The following is a 22,164-nucleotide window of genomic DNA, read 5'->3' as shown; positions in this document are numbered from 1 at the left end:
CTGGAATGCAATGGGTTTTGTTTCTATTGAGTTTTATGAGTGAATAGAGTAAACAATTGCACATTAGGCTTCGGGGAAAAGAATCCGGACATTATGTTTTGGGTCAGGGGAAACCTCAATAGCTTGCAGAAAACTGTTTTGTTTGCAAGTTTGCAACAGTCTTAGCAGAAGCTGGATGTGTAAAACAATTATTCTTATTAGGGGAGATAGTTTCAAACTGTTAAGAAATAAATGAATTCAGAGTAAGGAGTTATTTTTAATTTCCAGACCAGAAGTGTTTGGTTAAAACCCTGAAGGGATTATTTGAAGTTGAGAAAGTCATAAGATTGTTGTATGAAAATTCAAGGAAGAGGCAATCAGATTCTCAATATGAAAGAACTGAAGCCACAAGTAAATCAAACCTTAGGTGTGAGTACTGCAAAGGGGGTGCTGTTGGATTAATGAGATTGCATGTTTACTCTGTGTATTGCATTCTTTAAACTTGTGTTACATGCAATTAGTTGTTTTATTTTATTTTTCCTAATTTTAGTCTTATCCCTAACACTTACACTGACTTGAATGCCAGCAATAAACCCAACCTTAACACTAATCCTTAGCCTAATGGACAGACTGACCCTAGCTCTAGCCTTAATTCTAATCTTCACCCTAATCTTAACCTTAATACTACCACAAGCCATAATGCTAACCTAAATGCCAGCCCTGACCCTAGATCTAGTCTTAACCTCAAGGCTAACCCTGCACCTCTGGGTACATTTTAGCCCTGTGTTCCCAGTCTTTCCTAGGGCAGATAGGTGGGGTAGGGATTGATGTTGGAGGTGTGGGGGAGAGATGGCAAGAGAGGCAACTCAATGCAGAGGGTTGGCTATTGAGAAAGGGGGAACGAGATGGTGAGGGAAGGGTGGAGGCTTTAGAGAAGCATTTTGTGGGCCGAATCCTGGGGCCATACTGCAATTTGCAGAGCCAGGGTATCTGTCAGTGCACCTGCTTGCTGCCTTCAATGATCCACGAGCACCACTATTGGGTATTGAATGTCTGACAGATGCTGATCACTAGATTCAAGTTTAGTTGCTGCTTTTGGATCAATGTTGCTGCATTACTGAGCTGCTTTCAGTTAGTGGGACCAATGTTTCCTTCCTAAAGGAGCCAACTCTTGTTCTTATTGATTTGTCCCAGTGCTAATCATTCCTCAGTGGGATCAGGGCAATGCAGGTGGTTTACCAGAATGGTACCAGGGATGAGACATGGCACAAGTCATCCAGCGAATGCTAGGGGGATGTGGGTTCAAATCTCACTTGGGCAGCTGATTGGATCTAAATTTAATTAATCAATTTGGAATTGAAATGTAATAATCAATGATGGAGAGCATGAAAAGGTCATCAATTATTGTAAAACCCAGCTGGTTCACTAATGTTCTTTAAGGAAGGAAATCTGCCATCCTTACCTGGTCTGGCCTCCATGTGACTCCAGACCCACAGAGATATGTTTAACTCTCAAATGCCCTCTGGAATTGCTGAGGGTTACACTCAGTTCAAGGGCAATAAATATCAGTGACACCAAGATCCCCTGAAAGAATAAATTAGAAGATGCAGAAACTGTGATTGTTTGCTTGAGGGCAGAGAAGGCTCTGGAAGAGGTTTGGAAGCAGGGAAGGTCTTGATTGGGAGAGCTGGGACACACTGTCCCCTCTGGATAAAGAGTCAGTCAGCAAATGTTAACCAGAACCACAGGATTGTTTCAGTGCAGAAGGAAGTTATTTGGCCCATCATGCCTGCACTGGTTCTATTCCTTACTGTCAATCTCCTGCCTTTCCCCCCATAACCCTGCACACCATTTCTATCCAAATAACAGCTCAAATAATTGGAGGAGAGTACCAGAGAGGAACTGAGGAGTGTTGGAAGGATGATTGGCCGTTCATTTGAGGAGGATTAACTGCCAGGGTTAGGAGCGAAGACCTGAGAAGTGACATTAATTGGAAGCACGATACAAACGGGCTGAACAGCCTCCATACTGTTGCTGTAAGATTCTGACCTTCTTGCCTGGTGACTCCGGGGGCTGGAATGAACGTGTTGGTGAGGGGAGGAAGAGTGGGCAAACATGACCTCAGTGTCGCCCCCTATGACTATTCACTCACACACAGCCAGTTCAGTCAGATGGGGGTGGGGGAGTGGATCTGGCTGCAGTGAAATTGGGATCTTCCCTAAGCCGCAGTCAACGCTTTTGCCGTGAGCAGTGTCAGTGAGGGAGTGTACGGAGCTAACACTTCATCAGTGTGTTGCAGAGAAACAGGGAGAGGGAGGTAACGTTTCTGCAATTGGAAAACACCTCCCTCCATTTGGAATCAGTGCAGGCTGATCCCCAACTTGGATATAAAACTGAAGCAGAAACAGGGCGGTTCAAAAAGCATCCCCCCCCTCCCTTCAGATCCCGCATAACAGCAGAACGGCAGCTACCTTTCAATCGGTAGAAAGGAGACAGCAGAATCATATTCGCTTGGCTCAACCCTGCAGGACAGGACGGGACAAGGAAGCGAGCTGTAAGTCAAGCTTGTGCTGTTAAATTTAATATACATTGATATAAATGTTTAAGAAATGTCAATTTATCTGAATAATTTCTGATTTCTCAAAAGGTGTCTCAGAGTGAAAGTGACAAGGTTACTTTCAACTTGGTAACTGGATCGAACTCTAAATGTCACAATCTCCGAGCCCACTCGTTAATTTAACACTGAAGTAATTATCCAGCAGAGAGTTGAAAAGTCGTGGTGAACTGTGGCCCTGGTGTGTCGATTATTTATCAAGTGGGCTCCTAGGAAATGAGAAATGAACAGAAACATATAACTGCTTTGAAATGGACGCTGCCCTGAAAGCTGGAGCTCCCTGGATAGGTTTTTTTGGGGGGTGGGGATCTCCCAACAGGCAGCCAGCAGAGGGAGATCGTCATGGTGTGGGCTTGGGTGCGAGAGAGGGCTAAGGAGGTGTCTAGGGCACTGGGTGGGGAAGAGAAGGGACTGAGAAAGGGAGAGGGAAGTAGACGAGGAAGAGAGAAGGACAGGACAGGAAAGGAAAGGGAAGAGGAGAGAGACAGTGTGTACAGAGGGGTTTGAAGAGGGCATGGTGAGAGACGGAGGGGAAACAGAAAAGACAGGAGGTTGGGGAGGAGATAGCGAGAGAAGGAATGAAAGAGAGAGGAAAAGACATGATGTGAAAGGAGATTGAGAATGGTGTGAGAGGGAGGGAATGAGAAGGAAAGAGGGAGTGGAGAAGAAATGGGGAGGGGGAAAGAGAGAGAAGGAGGATGAAGATGAGGGTGAAAATGAGAAATGGTGATACAGGGATAGGAGGGAGAGAAGGAGAGAGACAGAAATGAGGAAGGAATGGTTGAATGAAAATAGACAAAGTTTTTAAAGGGGAAATATCAGCAGGAATGGATTGCCACTCCACTGGGGGAATTGCTGTTGTAAATGAGATGAGTCCTTGTTTTTGGATTAGCCTTATCATGTGGAAAGAGCAGAAATGATTTTGAATTAAAGTGAAGCCGATCTGAGAGATATTTCTGCCAAGTTATGACTTCACAATGTGATCAATTCTCAGGAATAAATATCCCATCATTTGCACCAAGTATTTGGAAGTGTTTTGTTAATATATAAATCTGAGATTAACCCACCCCAAAATATCCCAATTTTCTTTTATTCACTCATGGGAGGTGGGTATCACTGGCTGGGTGAACATTTATTGCCTGTCCCTAGTTACCCTGGACAGGGTGGGTGTGAGTTGCCTTCATGACCCGCTGTTGTGCTGTAGGTTGATCCACAATGTTGGTTGGAAGGGAGCAACAGGATTTTGACCCAGTGGCAGAGAAGAAACGGCGATGTATTTCTAAGTCAGGATGGTGAGTGCCTTGGAGAGGAACTTACAGGTGACGGGGTTCCCATGTATCTGCTGCCCTTGCCCTTCTAGATGGAAATGATTTTGTGTTTGGAAGGTGCTGTCTGAGGATCTTTAGTGAATTTCTGCAGTGTATTTTGTAAATAGTACACACGGCTCCTACTAAGCATTAGTGGTAGAGGGAGTGGATGTTTGTAGATGTGGTGCCAATCAAGTGGGCTGCTTTGTCTTGGATGGTATCAAGCTTCTTGAGTGTTGTTGGAGCTGCACCCATCCAGACCAGTGGGGAGTTTTCCATCAAGTTCCTGACTTGTGCGTTGTCGATGGTGGACAGGATTTGGGGAGTCAGGAGATGAGTTACTTGCTGCAGTATTCCTAGCCTCTGACCTGCTCTTGTAGCCACTGTTTATGCAGTGTGGCTGATAGAGTTATTGGTCAATGAGAGCCTCTGGTGCTGGGCTTGAGATGAGCAGGTGCCAAGATTGTGCCTGGCCTGCTCTGTGAGGTCAAGCTTGGGTTTTCTAATTGGGCCAAGGTTCTGCTACGGTGGGGGGAGGGGGGGTGGTGGTCATGGCAGACCAATTCCCAGTCTCTATATGCCAACACCATTTGTAATTCCACCAGCGTTCTTGTTAATGCCCCTGGTGACAGCTGCAGCATTGTTCATGTTCTCACTTCCTGAGCAGATAGCCTGTGGTTTCTAATCTCCCACTGTGCATTTCAGCACATCCTCCCAGGCTGATGCTATGGTGTAGTGCTGAGGGAGTGCCACACTGTCAGAGGCAGTGCTCTGCCCAGGACCATAGGCAACTACAGAAGGTTGTGTGCACAGCCCAGATCATCACAGAAGCCACCCTTCCATCCATGGACTCCATTTACATGGCCCATTGATGCGGAAAGGCTGCCAACATCCTCAAAGACCCACTGGACCCTGGTAGTTCTCTCCTATAGCCCCTTCCGTCAGGCAGAAGATACAGAAGCTTGAACACACGTACGTCTGATGTGACCAATTTGCAGCAATTGAGCAGGTTCAAGAACAGCTTCTTCTCTGCCGTTATTAGTCTGAATGGACTCTCTCTAACTTCAAATAATGCTGATCTTGCTAATTTTGATCATGCCTAGCACATGCCCTGTGTGATGTAACTTGTGTGCCTCAGTCCAAGTTTTTTTTCACCCTATGACTTGTATCTTGCTATGATCTGCCTGTGCTGCTTGAAAACAAAAATTTTCACTGTACTAAGGTACATGTGACAATCAATCAATCAATAAATCTTCAAGTGAGACCATAAGATCTCGAGGTGTAGGAACAGAAGTGGGCCATTCAGTCCATCAAATTTGCTCTGCCATTCAATATGATCATGGCTGATTCTCGATCTGAATGCCATAATCACTTTCTCCCCCATGCCCCTTGTTGTCTTTAAAATATTTAAAAATGTACCCATCAGTTATAGAGTCATACAGCATGGAAACAGTCCCTTCGGTCCAACCAGCCCATGCTGAACATAATCCCAAACTGATCTAGTCCCATGCGCCTGCTCCTGGCCCATATCCCTTCAAACCTGAACCTATTCATGTACTTATCTAAATGTCTTTTGAAACATTGTAACTGTGCCCACATTCACCACTTCCTTAGGAAGTTCATTCCACACACAAACCGCGTCTGTGTAAAAAAAAAAAAAAAAATAAAAAAAAAAAAAAAAAAAAAAACGAAAAAAGGTTGCCCTCATCTCTTTTTTAATTGTCTCCCCTCTCGCGTTAAAAGTATGTCCCAAGTCTTGAAATCCTGCAGCCTAGGGAAATGATACCTACATTAACCTTATCTATACTCCTCACGGTTTTACAAACCTCTTTAAGGTCACCTCTCAACCTCCTACGTTCCTGTGAAAAATGTCCCAGTCTGTCTAACATTTATTTATAATGCAAACCTTCCATACGCAGCAACATCCCAGTAAATCTCTTCTGAACACTCTCTTTAGCTTAATAATATCCTTCCTATAATAGGGTGACCAGAACTGTACTCCAGAAGAGGCCTCACCAACGTGCTGTACAACCTCAACCTGATTTCCCTACTCCTATACTCGGAGGACTGAGCAATGAAGGCAAGCATGCTTAATGCCTTTTAAACCATCCTGTCTACAATTATGTACCTGAACCTCTAGGTCTACAATGCTACCCAAGGCCCTGCCATTAATTGTATAAGTTCTGTCCCTGTTTGTTGCACCAAAGCCCAATCCTTGCATTTATCGAAATTGAATTCCAACTGCCATTTTTAGCTCATTGACCCATTTGATCAAGATCCCTCTGTAATTTTAAAAACCTTCACTGTCTACTATGCCACCAATTTTGGTGTCATTGGCAAACTTACAAACCATGCCTTCTATATTTCCATCCAAATCATTGGGCCTTAAGGTAACAAAAGGACAAATGAAGATTTGAACATGAGCTGAGATAGGGGGAGCAGGGTGAGTATATAGGTTAATGCTATAGAAATGGAAATAAAAGGTCTTAGTGAGGGTGTGGACATGTGTCACACATGTTCAGTTCTTCACATCATATGATGTTCTTTTTCAGATGTTCATTCACATGACATGGGTGTCACTGGCTGGGTCAGCATTTATAGCCCATCTGTAGTTGCCGAGAGGGCAGTTAAGTGTCAACCACATTGCTGTGGGTCTGGAGTCACATGTAGGCCAGACCAGGAAAGCTCCCTAAAGGACACTACTGAAGCAGATGAGTTGAAGAACTGAAGGATAGTCACTCTGGATTTGAAACATTAACTCTTTTTCTCTCTCCACAATTATTGCTAGACCTGCTGAGTTCCTCCATCAATTTCTGATTTTATTCCCCGTAACGTTAGTCTGATGTGGCCGATTTACAGCAATTGAGTTGATTACATGGTTGTCGTGGGTTACCTTTTATAAATTGCAGATTTTAGAAATAAACAAGAAATCCAAATCAGATTTCACCACCTGCCACAGGAAGGGTTTGAACTCACGTCTCTAGAACATTAGCCCCAAGTTACTGACTATCAGTTCGGTGATAGTACCACAATGTCACATCTCTCCAGAGTAAGAGTTGGGACTAGGTCTTATTGAATCGCTCAGTTGACAAACCAACAGAGATATGCTGGGCTGAATGGTCTCCCTCTGTGCTATTCCATTGAATGATTCTAGGACGTGGACTGAATAATTACTCTCTCTTTCTTTCTGTTTTTTTAACAGGTGGCTGAAGTAATTTCATGCTGAATCCACAACATTGATGAGATGATGGTGTAACTGAGTAATTTGTCCAATCTTTATAGACACATGATGAAGTAGAGTAGATCTGTGTGTGCTGCCTCTCAGACTGACAATGGGGGTTCTATTGTCCAAGAAGCAGACGGTCGAGCAGGTGCAGAAGGCCAGTGTGGTGGTGTCGGCCTTCAAAGACGGGCTGAAGGACAAGGGATCAACCAGGAATCGGGCTGAGCTGATCCGGAGAAAGCCGGAGGTCGAGGCGAGCAGTCAAGATCAGGACAAGGAGGTGGCTGGAGGATCGGAGCCCAAGACACAGGAGGCAAAGAGGAATCAGGCAGCTTGGGAGAGGCTGAGAGATGGCAAAGGAGTCGAGCCCGAGGAGCTGGAGTGGAATGAGCGGGCTACTCCACCTGCTTTCATTCGGCCCAAGAGACAGCTTGGAGATGATGAGTCGGTTGATATTAACCTGCATGAGAAAGATGAGGTAGGATTAGAATTCAAATTGTCCATCCCATTCCCACACTGACCTCTCTGTCCTTGTTGTGTTGCACTGTTTTGATGAAGCTTGAGGACCAGCATCTCATCTTTCAGTTTACTACTTTCCAGACTCCATTATGATTTCAACATTTTCAGACTGTAGTTTCCATTTCCCTTTTCCAATTCTTACTTTTATTTGAGTGCTTTATTTTGTTTTTGAGTAGCAGCTCACAGTGGTGATCCTGCTGTTGCCATTCACCCCTCTTCTACATGCATCCTTTCCTCCCTGACTTGTTCTGTTATGGTCTCTTTAACTTACAAATGGTTGCTTGTTCGTATAGCACCTGAGTATTGCTGAAAAGGTACATTCTTGTCAAAGCTTTTCGTCTTGCAGTCATCAGGTCAATTTGCAAAAATATCAATAAAGTGAAAAACCCAAATTTATTCTGTATGTGAGGAGAGTGCTAATTGGTTAACAAGTGGACTCTGGGGGAGGTGTTGCCATGGCGAATGCAGCAGTTAATGATCATTGAACATTGAGTCAAGTTTTGCCTGGTTTAAAATTTAAACAAAACCTGACAATTAACTGCTGCATTCGCCATGGCAACACATCTACCAGAGATGGCCATCATTTAATCTCTACTGTCTTTCACCCTAACACAGATCTTCTATTTTGTTTGGGTTTGTCTTCTTCCTTCTTGCATTTGCTTTAAACCTGCTACATCTCAAACCTTCTCATCTTCCAATGACAGGTGATTGATCTGAAATACTAACTCTGTTTCTCTCAGTACAGGTCTTGCCAAACTTGCTGAGTATTTCCAGCAAATTTTTTCATTATTTCAAACTTCCAGCATCCATTCTATTTCACATTTTTTAAAAAAAATAACTTGTTTGTTCTAGATTCGTACAAATCATTGCAAAAATTTAGACTCCCAATGGATCAAACCCCTTCTCCATTCACTCTCCCCTCTCTCTGGGTGAAGAAATTTCTCCTCCTCTCAGTCCTGAAAGGGTAACCCCTTATTCTTAAACTATGACCCTGATTCTGAACTCCCCTGCCATCCTTCCCTCACCTAACTGTGTAGTCTTGATAGAATTTTATAAGTTTCTAATGAGATTTCCCCCCCTCATTCATCTAAACTGCCGTGAATATAATGCTAACTGACTTAATCTCTTCTCATAGATCCATCAAGCCATCCCAGGTATCAGCATAGTAAACCTTCACTGCATTCCCTTTGTAGCAATAACATCCTTCCTCAGATAAGGAGACCAAAACTGCACACAATATTCTAGGTAATGCCTCAGCAATGCTCTATATAAATGCAGGAAGACATCCCTGTTTCTGTACTCGAATCTTCTCACTATGAAGGCCAACATACAATTTGCTGCCTTTACTGTCTGCTGCACCTGTGCATTTACTTTCAGCAACTGGTACATGAGGACACCCAGATCTCGCTGAACATTCCCCTCTCTCAATTTATAGCTATTCAAATAGTCTGCCTTCCGATCTTTGCTTCCAAGTGGATATCCTGACAGTTATCCACATAGTACTGCATCTGCTATGCATTTGCTCACCTACTCAGCCTGTCAAATCACACTAAAACATCTCTGCATCCTTCTCACACCTTGCCCTTTCATCCAGCTGTGTGACAACTACAAATTTTGAGACGTTATAGAAACATAGAAAATAGATGCAAGAGGAGGCCACTCAGCCCTTTGAGCCTGCACTACCATTCAATACGATCATGGCTGATCATGCAATCTCAATATCCCATTCCTGCCCTCTATACCCCTTGATCGCTTTAGCTGTAAGGGCCATGTCCAGCTACCTTTTGAATATATCTAATGACCTGGCCCCAACAGCTTTCTGTGAAAGAGAATTGCACAGGTTTATAACTGAGTGAATGAATTCTTCCTCATTTCAGTCCTGAATGGGTAACGCCTTATTCTTAGACTGTGACCTCTAGATCTGGACTTTCCCAACATCGGGAACATTCTTCCCACATCTAGCCTGTCCAGTGCTATCAGGATTTTATGGGTTTCTATAAGATCCCAGCACTGAACCCTGTAGCACCCCACTCATCACTGCCTACCACTCTGAAAAGGACCTGTGTATTCCAACTCCCTGCTTCTTGTCTGTCAACCAGTTCTCTATCCATGTTGGTATATTATCTCCAATATCATTATATTTTGTTCCGTCATCTAAATCATTAATATATGTTGTGAATAGCTGGGCTCCTAATATGATCCCGGCGGTACCCCACTAGTGACTGTCTGCTTTCAGGAAAAGACCCATTTATTCCTCCTCTTTGTTTCCTGCTCACCAATTTTCTATTCATCTCAATACTCTACCCTCAATCTAATGCACTCTAATTTTGCGCATTAATCTCTTGGGTGGACTTTGTCAAAAGTCTTCTCAAAGTACAAATAAACCACACTCTGTCTCCCTCTGATTAACTTTACTATTAAATCCTTGAAGAATTCCAGGAGATTTGTTGAGCACGATTTCCCTTTTGCATATCCATGCAGATTGTGTCTGACTCAACCACTGTTTTCTAAGTGCCCTGCTATAAAATCCTTGATAATGGACTCTCGTATCTTCCCCACTATTGATTCACAATAGACTTGTATCGCCCGGTCTACAGTTCCTTTTTTTTCTCTATCTCTTTTTTTTTGAAAATAGAGGTGTTACTTTAGCTATTTTCCAATCTATAGGAACAATTCCAGAGTCGACAGAAACTTGAAAGATTACCACTGATGCATCCGCTATTTCTAGGCCACTTCCTTAAATACTCTGGGATGTAGATTATCAGGCCCTAGGACTTTATCAGCCTTTAATCCCATGAATTTCCCTAACACCATTTCTTTACTAATACAGATTTTCTTCAGTTCCTCCCTCTCGCTAAACCCAATGTTCCCTATCATTTCTGGTACATTATTTGTGTCCTCTTTTTTGTAAAGACAGAGCTGAAGTACTAATTTTAGTCAGTCAGCCATTTCTTTGTTCTCCATTATAAACACTCCTGTTTCTGACTATAAGGGGCCTACATTAGTGTTCACCAATCTTTTTATCTTTACATTCCTAATAGAAACTTCTACAGTGAGCTGTTGTGTTCCCCACAAGCTTACACACTCACACTCAGTTTTCCCTTTGATTCAATCCCTTGGTCCTCCTTTGTTGACTTCTAAACTATCAGGCCAATATTTTTTGCCAATTTGTGTGCTTTTTATTTTCCCTTTGAGTTCACTTTACTAAGCACTGTATTGCATTGAATGGGATAAATGACAGGAAAATTTGAATAAAGTTGGGAATGGAGCAGACTGATGGCAAACAAAATTCAAAAGGAGAAAAGGATTACACAATGGGCTATGAAATCTCCTGAGGCACTATTACTGAAATGGAAAGAAAATCGAGCAGATTAAAAGTAAAGGCTCTGGGACCTGAAGGATAAAGAATTGAAACCTTCAATGTTTGACGGCAGTGAATAAAATGACTCGAGCCAACATAGTGATGTAATCATGCCATTTAATAAATTATTGGTGCATTCACACTTTGAGTGCTGTATATATTTCCTGTCATCACTGTTTAGGGAGGATGCAGCACTGACTGGAAGAATATAGATTAGGCCAAGCAGAATGATTGAGAGATTACATCAGATCAGAGCTCTTCAAACTACAAAGTAAAGAAAATTAACTTGACCCCTGACGCAAATGAAAGGAGCTCAGCAATATTCCAGCATGGAACAATCAAGATATAGTTATTAAAGTTCACATACAGGACTGTCTTGTGAAAAATTGGTACTGGTCCTATCTCTGCGCCAGAAGATCTATGTTCAAATCCCAATTGCCCCGGCAGTGTCGTTGTATGTCTCAATTGGTTGATTTAAGAACAAAAAAAAGTGCGCATATAAATGTGTTTTCACATTGTTTTGTAAAAAATCTTATCACTCTGTGTATTCACCAGTCCATTTCTTCACCTGAGTTGCTGCGGCTCATAGGCCTTGGTCAGGAAGCATAGATTGAGGTATCTAAATCGGGCTGGTTCTTCTACAGATTAAGGGTCTTCACTAGCTGGGTCAACATCCATTGCCCATTCCTATCTTTTTCTGGAGAAGCTGGTCTTGAGTTGCATTCTTAAACCACTTGCAGGCCATTTGGTGCAGCATTGAAGGAACGGCGATATGTTTTCAAGTCAGGATGGTAAATTGCTTGGAGGGGAACTTGCAGGTAATGGTGTTACCTTTTCTAGATGGTGGTGGTTGCTGGTTTGGAAGGTGCTGTCTAAGGAGCCTTAGTGAGCTATTGCAGTGCAACGATGATGACCAGCTTCTTGAGTGTTATAGGAGCTGTAATCATCCAGGCAAATGGGGAGAATTCCATCACACTCCTGATTTAAGCCATGAGATCATAAGAAATAGGACCAGGTGTAGGCCAATCAGCCCCTTGAGCCTGTTAAGTAAGATTCGACATTTCTCATGTTCACTTTTTCCTACTTTTTCTTCATAATTATTAACTCCCAGCCTGATCAAGAATTTTTTTTCATTCATGGAATGAAGGCATCACTGGCTGAACTAGCATTTATTGCCTGACCCTAATTGCCCAGGGGGCAGTTTAAAGTCTGGAGTTATATGTAGGCCAGACTAGGTAAGGATGGCAGATTCCTTCCCTAAAGGAGAGTAGTGAACCAGGTGGGTCTTTCCTGACAATCGACTCCGAATTCCAAATTTTTATTGAATTCAAAATTCATCATCTGCTGTGGTGAGATTCAAACTCGGGATGCCCAGAACACTACCTGGGTCTCTGGATTAATGGTCCAGTGATAATACCACTAGGCTATCACCACCTTAATCTCATCCTTTAAATACACACAAGGATTCTGCCTCCACACTTCTCTGTGGCAAGGAGTTCCAAAGTCGATCAGCCCTCAGAAGAAATTACTCCTCATCGCAGTCTTAAATTGGCGCCCCTTTATTCCGTGACTATGCCCTCCTGCCTTGTAGATGGTGGTCAGGCTTAGGGAGACAAGATGTGAGTCACTTGCTGCAAGTTTCATAGTCTCTGGCCTATTCATATAACTCAGTGCATCCACAATTCTTTCGGTTTTTATTTAATGTCATTGAATGTGGGGGGTGGGTGATAGTTAAATTCCCTCTCTTTTGGAGATGGCCATTCCCTGGTATTTGTGTGGTGTGAATGTTAGCCCAAGCTGGATATTGTCCAGATCTTGTTGCATTTGAACAGAGTCTGCTTCAGTACCTGAAGAATGACGAATGGCATTGAACATTGTGCAGTCATCAGTCAACATCCCCATTTCTGACCTTATGATGGAGGGACTGTCATTGATGAAGCCGCTGAAGATAGTTGGGGCTAGGACACTACCCTGAAGTACTTATGCAAAGATGTCCTGGAGCTGAGATGACTGACCTCCAATAACCACAACCGTCTTCCTATGTGTCAGGTATAACTCCGACCAGCATAGAGTTTAGCCAATTTCCATTAATTCCAGTTTTGCTAGGGCTCTTTGATGCCACACATTTGGTCAAATGCAGCCTCAATTGTCACTTTCACTTCACCTCTGGAATTCAGCTCCTTTGTCCATGTTTGAACCAAGCTTTAATGAGGTCAGGAGCTGAAGAGCCCTGGCAGAACCCAAACTGCGTGATTGGGGATTGATCCCTATGATTAAACATAGTAAACAGGCATAGGCTATTCGGCTCTTTGAGCCTGCAGCACCATTCAATATGATCATGGCTGATTGTGCAACTTCAGTATCCCACCCCTGTTTTCACTCCTTACCCCTTGATCCCTTTAGCTGCAAGGGCCACGTCCAGCTACCTCTTGAATATATATATAACAAACTAGCCCCAGCAGCTTTCTGTGGTAGAGAATTCCCCGGTTCACAACTGAGTAAAGAAATTCTTCCTCATCTCAGTCCTGAATGCCTTACCCCTTATTCTTAGATGGTGACACCTAGTTCTGGACATCCCCGCCCAACATTTGGGAACATTCTTCCCACATCTAGCCTGTCCTGTCCCATCAGGATTTTATGTTTCGATGACACCCCCCCCCCCCCCTTACTGTTCTAAATTCCAGTAAGTACAAGCCCAACAACAATACCACTGAGAAAAAAAGAATGAGATGGGACTTGGTTTCATTTTCTATCACCTCTGATGTGCACACATTTCTCGATTACCTACTATTCCAATATCGGGGTTATCAATTACTGGAATTTTAAACTCTTTGAGCAAATCTGCACTTCTGAGTAAGAAACCAAGATGAAGATTAATTTTTAATTTTTCTGCTCTACCCTGACATTTAATGTTAAGAAAACTTATGCTGTTATAAAGTTAGTAAATATTAACTTTCTGTCTTCAGAAGTTGCAAGACCTATTGAGTTGTTATTTCAGATTTCCAGCATCTGCAATATTTTGCTTTTATGTGAGAAAGTAGTAAGTGATATAATAAGGTAACGCTTCAAAATGATCAACAAAGGGCTAGAACATGAAGCGAGAAACACTCCCTGGACAGGAAAAGCATAGAGTTAGATACAAAGTAAAGCTCTCCCATCTCTTTTTTAAAATAAAAAGTAACGCGGACTTGACACTGTCCCCGACAAACACTGCCAGGACAGCAACAGCACTGGTGGTTCGATACAGAATAATGCTTCCTCTACACTGTCCCCATCAAACATTCCTAGGACAGGGACAGCATGAGATTAGAAACACTGTAAAGCCGCCTCTACACTGTCCCCATCACACATTTGATTAGAGAAAATCTATTGCTGTCAGATTAAAAATTATAAATTGATCTAGAATCTCCTGTTTCTTGGGTGTGAGGTGTGGTGGGAGATTAAATTTATGATTTAAGCTCTATTTAGTATTGTGTTGATGTGTTTGACCCTAATACATTTTGTTAAGCTCACACAGTGAGAGGCAATCGAAGAGCTTCTATAATTTTGAATATAATTTGTTACTGAAGCTCCACAGCGGGTCAGCCCCAGGGCACTAAATGACAAAAGGCAGGCTGATATTTCCCTGAATTGTGGCCTATTCTTATGTAAATGAAAGTGACAGGCACAAGCGGGGGTGGCTCGCTGTGTGTAGTGACAGCCTGTTGAGTTAGTCTGACAAATGATTTGCACAGTCGGAGCCGCAGACCACACTCTATTTACAGCTTCCTGTTATATGTTACTCTAATTACCAGTGTCCAGAGGTATGTCAATCACTCTCCCTCAAATGCTTTATTTTTCTTGCTCAGGTTATTACATCTCCCAGATTTGCCCCACATTCTTGCAAATTGGGGAAAAAGATTGTGGGAAGAGTTTTTTAATGTAATCTGCAAGATTACAAAAGTGCTCAATGGGTCTTGAGGCTGCTCAGCACTGGGGACTATGAATATTAGACTGTTACTCCGAAATCTAGCAAGGAATCCAGGAGAAACTTCAGCACCCAGAGTGGTGGGAACAGGAATATAGTGACTGGAGTAGGCCACTCAGCCCATCGGACCTGTCTGCCCCACCATTCAGTTTGATCATGGCAGGTCATCTACCTCAATGTCCCTTTCCCAAGCTTTTGCCGTACCTCTTTGTGCCACGAGTGTCCAGTAGACCAGCTGTGTGTGCAGCTTGCAAGCACACCGCAGAATAACTGTCAGGCAATGTCTGCTTCTTCAAAGTGAACAGCTCCTTCAAAGTGAACTTTCTTAAAGGCGAGTTGCATGTATTTGCCTCCAGAAATCTGTCTTGAAAACAATCCAATGTACAGAGGAAAGTGGAAATTGCAACCACAGGGAGTGGTTGAGAGGAATTGAATTGATACAGTTAAGGGGAAGTTTGAACTCTGAGGGAGAGAGACATGTTGATGGATGTTAGAGGTGGGAAGAAGCTCACATGAAGCATGCATACTAGTGTGGACTAGGTGGGCTGAATGGCCTGCTTCTTTGCTGTAAATGTCCTGTTAGGCCTAGGAATGGAGAGGCTGTTTTATTGACCATTCAAAGTCACCCATTCTGGTAAGAAAGAAAACATTTGCGTTCTGATTTATGCAGAGAGACTGCATCAGGAGGTGATTGCAGAATTGCAAGATTGTTACAGGCTATTCAGCCCATCTCATGTACACACAAGCTTCCTCCAACCTTTATTTCCTCCCAATGTAGGATGGACATGTTGGTCAACCGATGAGATGGAGCAAAAGGGGCAGGTTAGGGCCAGCTGGAAGCTGTGGGTCATATAACTCAAGGGAGTTGGCAATGCATTGACTGGCAGGAAGCAGCATGTTTCCATTCTCGTCTGGCTAAAGGACCTTGCACAAGGTTTCTGTGCCCAATATAACTGTGAAAAATCAAAGCAGCAAGCTGACTAGACAACACTTTCTCTTGGAGCCAAATTGGCAATATGTTGTGAAGTTCAAAGAATGCTTTCATCTAATTTAATTAAAAATTTTTAAAGACTGGTGCAGTGTGTTGGACTTCCAATCTGAAAGTTTGGGATGATGCATTGACTTTGAGTTAATGCATTTTGTAAAGGTTGTTTATGTATGTTTTTCAATTAATTTTCAAAGGTCTGCCTGTGCTGTGCAGTGATAATGTTTGGACAGCTATTGAGCATTGCCATCAATCTCTCTGTTTAGTAGCAGCATCAGTTTGCTCTCTACCCTTGCCTCTGTTGACACTTTGAAGAAAGAGACAATAAAGTAGCTTAGAGTCTGCACTCAGAACAGTATTGTGCCGGTGTTTTATGTGGGTATGTGGGGCTAGGAAAGATCATTTGGCACCCCCTAGCCTATTTTGCCATTGACTTAATTATCTTAATTCTAGTCTCAAATACACTTAAACATCCTTACCCCACAAAAAGTCCAATGTCGTTATCCACTCCCAATTGACCCACGGCATCAATAAATTTTTGGGGAAGATGTCAGACATGATGAGTCAAATGGCCTCCCACTATACTATAAAATTCTATGATTTAAATTTTCTTTTCATGGGATGTAGGTATCTGGGGCAAGACCAGCATTTTGTTGCTCATGCCTAATTGACTCTTAGCTGTCCAGTTCAAAGGCAATCATGTTACTGTGGGTCTGGAGTCACATGGAGACCAGATCAAGTCAGGATGGCAGATTTCCTGTCCTAAAGGACATTAGAATTAGGTTTATTGTCAATTTGTACTCAAATTACAAGTGAACAGGAGTATAGTGAAAAAGTGTGCAATGTCGACAACACATGGTACCGTCTTAGATACAAAGTACCTAGGTACAAAAAATAGAGAAAATAAAGAAAAACATTACACTCCATTACAGACATACATCGTATAGGTTAGGAAAATAAGAAATAAAGCTTAAAAAAAAAAGTTACTTTTTTTTTTCTATGAGAGCTTGCACGTGGTCTGACTGTGCACCACCGGTTCCCAACTAGTAGCCATCTTCACCCTGGGCCTGCTGGCCTCCCCTGCACTCTGAGCTTCTGGTAGAAGAGGAAACAGACGGAAGAGAAAAATAAATGCAAGAGAGAGAGGAGATAAAGGAAAAGGAATGGATGCAGCTGATGAACTCCAGCTGGAGCATCCTACTCTGCCACCATCTTGGATTAGTGAACCAGATGGATTTTTGCAGCAATCAATTCATAGTCATCATAGATTTGTACACATAGATTTTTATTGAATTCAAATTCCACCATGTACTGTGGCGAGATTCCCAGAATATTACCTGAGTCTCTGGTGTTGCCGAAAATGGAGCACTTGGACCTTTCAGCCAGGTTTTCTTCCCTTGTGTGAAAGACAAAAGGCAGGGAACCCACTCACAATTTAATTATTCTTTATTTAACCATCTAAGTACCAATACACAATATGAAACATACGTTTACCGCTTACTTCATCTAACTTCAACTTTAACTCATTTCATTTAACTTCACCTCACTTTACTTGACTTAATTCACATTTAATTCTCACTTTAACTTTTGTAAGAACCAAAAGAACTGCAGATGCTATAAATCGGGAACAAAAACAGAAGTTGCTGATAAAGCTCAGCAGGTCTGTTCAGAGTTCTGAGGAAGGATCACCAGACCCGAAACACAAACTCTGACTTTTCTTCAAAGATGCTGCCAGACCTGCTGAGCTTTTCCAGTGACTTCTGTTTTTGTTCCTGTTTTTAACTTTATAAGTTTTGGCTTGAAACAGATACAGCCCTGATTTGAGTGAAGTGGCCGACTTTGTTCTCAGTGCAGATCTCGCCTGGTGGTTCTTTTGTTGTCTCTGAAGATCACTTCAAGGCATGTGCTTCTCAAATATTGGTCTGGAAGGCTTCGCCAGAAAATCCTTTGTAATGCTAACTTTTACCTTAATAATATGCTCCTTTCTAGAAACTCCTCTGGCACTCAACCAATGAATTGACAAATAACCTGTTCATATTGTTCAGTCCCAGCCAATGGAGTTTTACTGGTTTTAAAATGAATCTCTCAAATGTTCATGCCAAGTTATAAACAGCCACATTCCATGCTCCATATAAGGTAACACGGTGCCAGTCTGTTTAACTGACCACCATGACACTTGTCTTATTTGGTTAACACAGGAAACTGCAGGTCACACCGAGGTCAGAGTTTAAACTGGCTTGACCAAAATTCCGAGTATGTTTGATTGTAGCTCTTATCCAGTCTTGAAACCATTTCTGTGCTGGCCACTTGACCACACTGGTCAAATATTCTTGTGTTGATATCACTAGGCCATCGTCTCCCTGTGCTTTAGAGCAAATTTTTAATTCTAGATTTATTCATTGACTTTAAATTCCACCACAGCTGCAATTGTTGGCTCTTCCCAGCCTATCCTAGCCCAGGCCTGTCGGTTATTCAAGTCAGTGATATTCCACAATGCTGCCATCTCTGAATGGCCCAGCTCTGAGTTTGAGATTTTGCCTCATTCCTCCACAGAGAAAAAAACAATTCTCACTATCCATACTCACTGTGCCTTTAAACACTTGAAGCACCAGAACTGAATAACGCTTTAATATTTTTATTATTCAGGACGGGAATCCAGGGTTTGGGAAAAAATTGGGAAAGTGCAGTTGAGGATTATCAGATGAGCTATAATCTCATTGAATGGCGAGCAGACTTGATGGGCTGAACGGCACACTTCTACCCTTATGTCATACTGAAGGAGCTAATTACACAAGGCTGTGATTTAAAACTAAATGGGCCAGTAGAATCCTCTGCACACCCTACTTTACCAGGTGACCAATGAATTGATGAGGGAGGGATACATGTGAGGCAGATGATAACAAAATCTCCAGGGTGACATTCAATCAGAGTTGGCAACTGTCACTTTAAGACTGATCAACAGAATACAGCAATCTCCTTTTCATTTTTTCTTTCATCCCCTTCTGGTCATAGATCATCCGGTTAAAATGCCTCTCTACAGCATGTAGACTGCAGCTCACCACCACCTTCTCAAGGGGCAACTAGGGACAGGCAATAAATGCTGGTCCAGCCAGCAACACTCACATCTTGTGAACAAACATTAAAAGAAGCCGTTTATTATATTGCTGTTTGTGGGAGCTGTATGTAAATTTTCTGCTACATTTCCTGCATTTCAGTTGTAATGGAGTCCTCTGCAATTTCTTCGCTGGGCCCTCAGGTGCTTTTGAAATGCCTTCAAGTCACAAATGCATATTCCTATTTTTTGGTGTCTTCTGAAATTGAGCTGCTCTGTATTCAACATCAGGCTCAAATCAAAGGGACCTCGTTACTGAACAGATCTGTGGGCCCAGGACTAAGCTGCAAAGTAAAAATCATTGTAACTTTGGAAGATGTTTGGATATCAATTTTTGCAAATTCCAAATGCTCCTTTACCCAGTTAAGGAACAAAAAAGTCCTATTTGGAGATGAGATTGTTTTTGTGTACTGCAATATCAGACCCAGCAGATAATGCGATTATGTTTCTAAAGTACAAAGAGTTTTCTATTACTCGAATAAAAATGAAGCACTGGGATGCTGGAAATTTGAATCAAAGGCAGAAACACTGGAGAAACTCAGCAAATCTGGCAGCCTCTGTGAAGAGAGAATTGAATAACATTTTGAATCCAGTTTGACTCTTCTTCAGAGCCTGTAACATTGAACTGAAACGTTAATTCTGTTCCTCTGTCCACGGAGACTTGCTGAGTTTCTCCAGCATTCTGCATGTTTGTGTAAGTTTTCTATCACATTCAGTTGATCACTGTGTCCTGCTGAGGTGAAGATACACTTTTTCTTCTTGAGGTTTTGATCTATTTATAAATCCCCTGACAATCACCTCATTCCCACCATCTATTACAACAAATGTACAGCATGTGTGGATGCTGCATTATAAGAATGAATTTAAAAAAAAAGTCTTTCACCTATTGTGTATCACTGGCTAGGTCAGCATTTATTGCCCATCCCTAATTGCCCAGAGGGCAGTTAAGAGTCAACCATGTTGCTGTGGGTCTGGAGTCACATGTAGGCCAGACCAGGTAGGGATGGCAGTTTCCTTCCCTGAAGGACATGAGTGAAGCAGATGGTTTTTTCCAACAATTGGCAATGGCTTCGTGGTCATCATTTGAGTTTCTTAATTCCAGAAATGTATTGAATTCAAATTCCACCATTGGTGGGATTCAAATCCAGGTCCCTGGAACATTAGCTAAGTCTCTGGATTAACAGTCCAGGAATTATATCATTAAGCCATCCCCTGCCTGTGTGAATGCACTGGAGTGCGTGCGGGGTTGATTTACAAGAATGGTTCCGGGAATGAGGAATTTTAGTGATGAGGATAGATTGAAAAACTTGGGAATGCTTTCCTTAGAGAGAAGAGGCTGAGAGGAGATTTCATGGAGGGTTTCAAATTCATGAGCTGGTTGGACAGTGTCAATGGGCGAAGTGGCAGGAGATTGGCACCAGGGAATATAACTGTACAGATACAATGGACCGAATGGCCTCCTTATACACCGTAACAGTTCTGTAATTTTGCAAGGCTCCTCCTACTCCCTTTCAAAGGGAGGTTGCGTGATGCAGTGAATGTTTCTGGTTTCAGTCTCACTTCAGGGTCATGATCAATAGGGGAGGTGTAACGTAACGTGGCTAAAGATGTTGCGTGTGAGTCTGTAAGTCCTTCTGCTGTGCCGATGGCAGGCAGTAAGAGCCAGAGGATTTCCTGGCCAGCTAGCCCCTTGAAGTAGCTGTTGCATCACAGCACCCAGCTCCACGATGAGGGCTCTTGTTGTGAGCAAGCACCATACTCACCTTGATGCATGTCCACACCCCCTTCCCTCTTTTCTGCATATGCTTTTCCCATGATTGCATCTACTCTTTTAAACAGAAATTAAAGCTCACTCAACTCTTTTAAACTGGAAGTAAAGCTCTCTCTACACTGTCCTAATGAAACACTCCCAGTACAGGGACAACATGGGGTCAAATGTAAAGTTACATAGAGTCATAAAATCATAGAGTCTTAGAGTCATACAGCATACATGCTGACCAAGTTTCCTAAACCGAACTAGTCTCATTTGCCTTAATTTAGCCCATATCCCTCTTAAACCTTCCCTACTCATATACCTTTTGAAATCTCCTTTAAATGTTGTAATTTTACCTGCCTGTACCACTTCTTCTGGCAGCTTGTTCCACGCACGCACCACACTCTGTGTGAAAAGGTTGCCCCTCAGGTCCCTTTTAAATCCATCCCCCCTCACCTTAAACCTATGTCCTGTAGTTTTGGGCTCCCCTATCTTGGGGAAAAGACCTTGGCTATTCACCTTATCAATGCCCCTCATAATTTTATAAACCTCTTTAAGGTCACCTCTCAGCTTCCTAGGCTCCACGGAAAAGAGTGCCAACCTATCCAGCCGCTTCCTATAACTCAAACCTTCCAGTCTCGGTAATATCCTTGTAGATCTTTATTGCGCCCGTTCCAGTCTAAAAACATCTGTTCTATAGCAGGGCGACTAGAATTGTACATAGTACTCCAAATGTGGCCTTACCAATGTCTTGTATAGCTGTAACATGACTTCCCAACTTCTATATTCAATGCTGTGACCACTGAAGATAAGTGTGCTGAACACCTTTTTTACCATCCTGTCTACCTGTGATACCACTTTCAAAGAACTATGTATCTGCACCCCCTCAGTTTCTCTGTTCAACAACATTCCCCATGACCCTACAATTAACTGTGTAAGTCCTGCCCTGGTTTGTCTTACTATAATGCAACATGTTGCATTTAACTGAATTAAACTCCATCTGCCATTCCTTGGTCCATTGGCCCAGTTGATCAAGATCCCGTTGTCCTCTTAGATAACTTTCTTCACTGTCCACTTCCTCCAAACTGTCCCCATCAAACGCTCCCAGGACAGGAACAGCATGGGTTCAGATACAGAGTAAATGCAACTTACCTCAGCTACTCCCTATGGTATCTATTTCAGAGCAGCAGGCAATCGAAGCACATTCTGAACTGATGGACTCTCATATTTGTCACTTGCTGAATTAGTACAACCTACTAAGTTCATGTCCTTCACCCTGTTTGCTTCTCAACCCCGTATGAGATGTCCATTTCTGATACTAGGGGTCAGTGTCAACTTGGGTAT

The 22,164-nt window shown here is 42.6% G+C and overlaps 1 protein-coding gene across 1 annotated transcript in view; it reads left to right on the top strand.

Moving 5' to 3' along the window:
- The first annotated feature begins 2,189 nt into the window (after positions 1-2,189).
- Positions 2,190-22,164, top strand: part of phf24 (PHD finger protein 24) — a 46,096-nt gene continuing 26,121 nt past the window's right edge. Inside the window, exons 1-2 of the mRNA XM_048618925.1 lie at positions 2,190-2,533; positions 7,103-7,601. Coding sequence (XP_048474882.1) covers positions 7,233-7,601 — 369 coding nt within the window. The 5' untranslated portion in view covers positions 2,190-2,533; positions 7,103-7,232. The remainder of the gene's footprint in view (positions 2,534-7,102; positions 7,602-22,164) is intronic.

Source organism: Rhincodon typus, chromosome 3, assembly GCF_021869965.1.
Source record: "Rhincodon typus isolate 14 chromosome 3, sRhiTyp1.1, whole genome shotgun sequence".
NCBI lineage: Eukaryota > Metazoa > Chordata > Chondrichthyes > Orectolobiformes > Rhincodontidae > Rhincodon > Rhincodon typus.
Note: the sequence above shows the minus strand (reverse complement) of the source record. Positions and strands in the feature narration are given on the sequence as shown.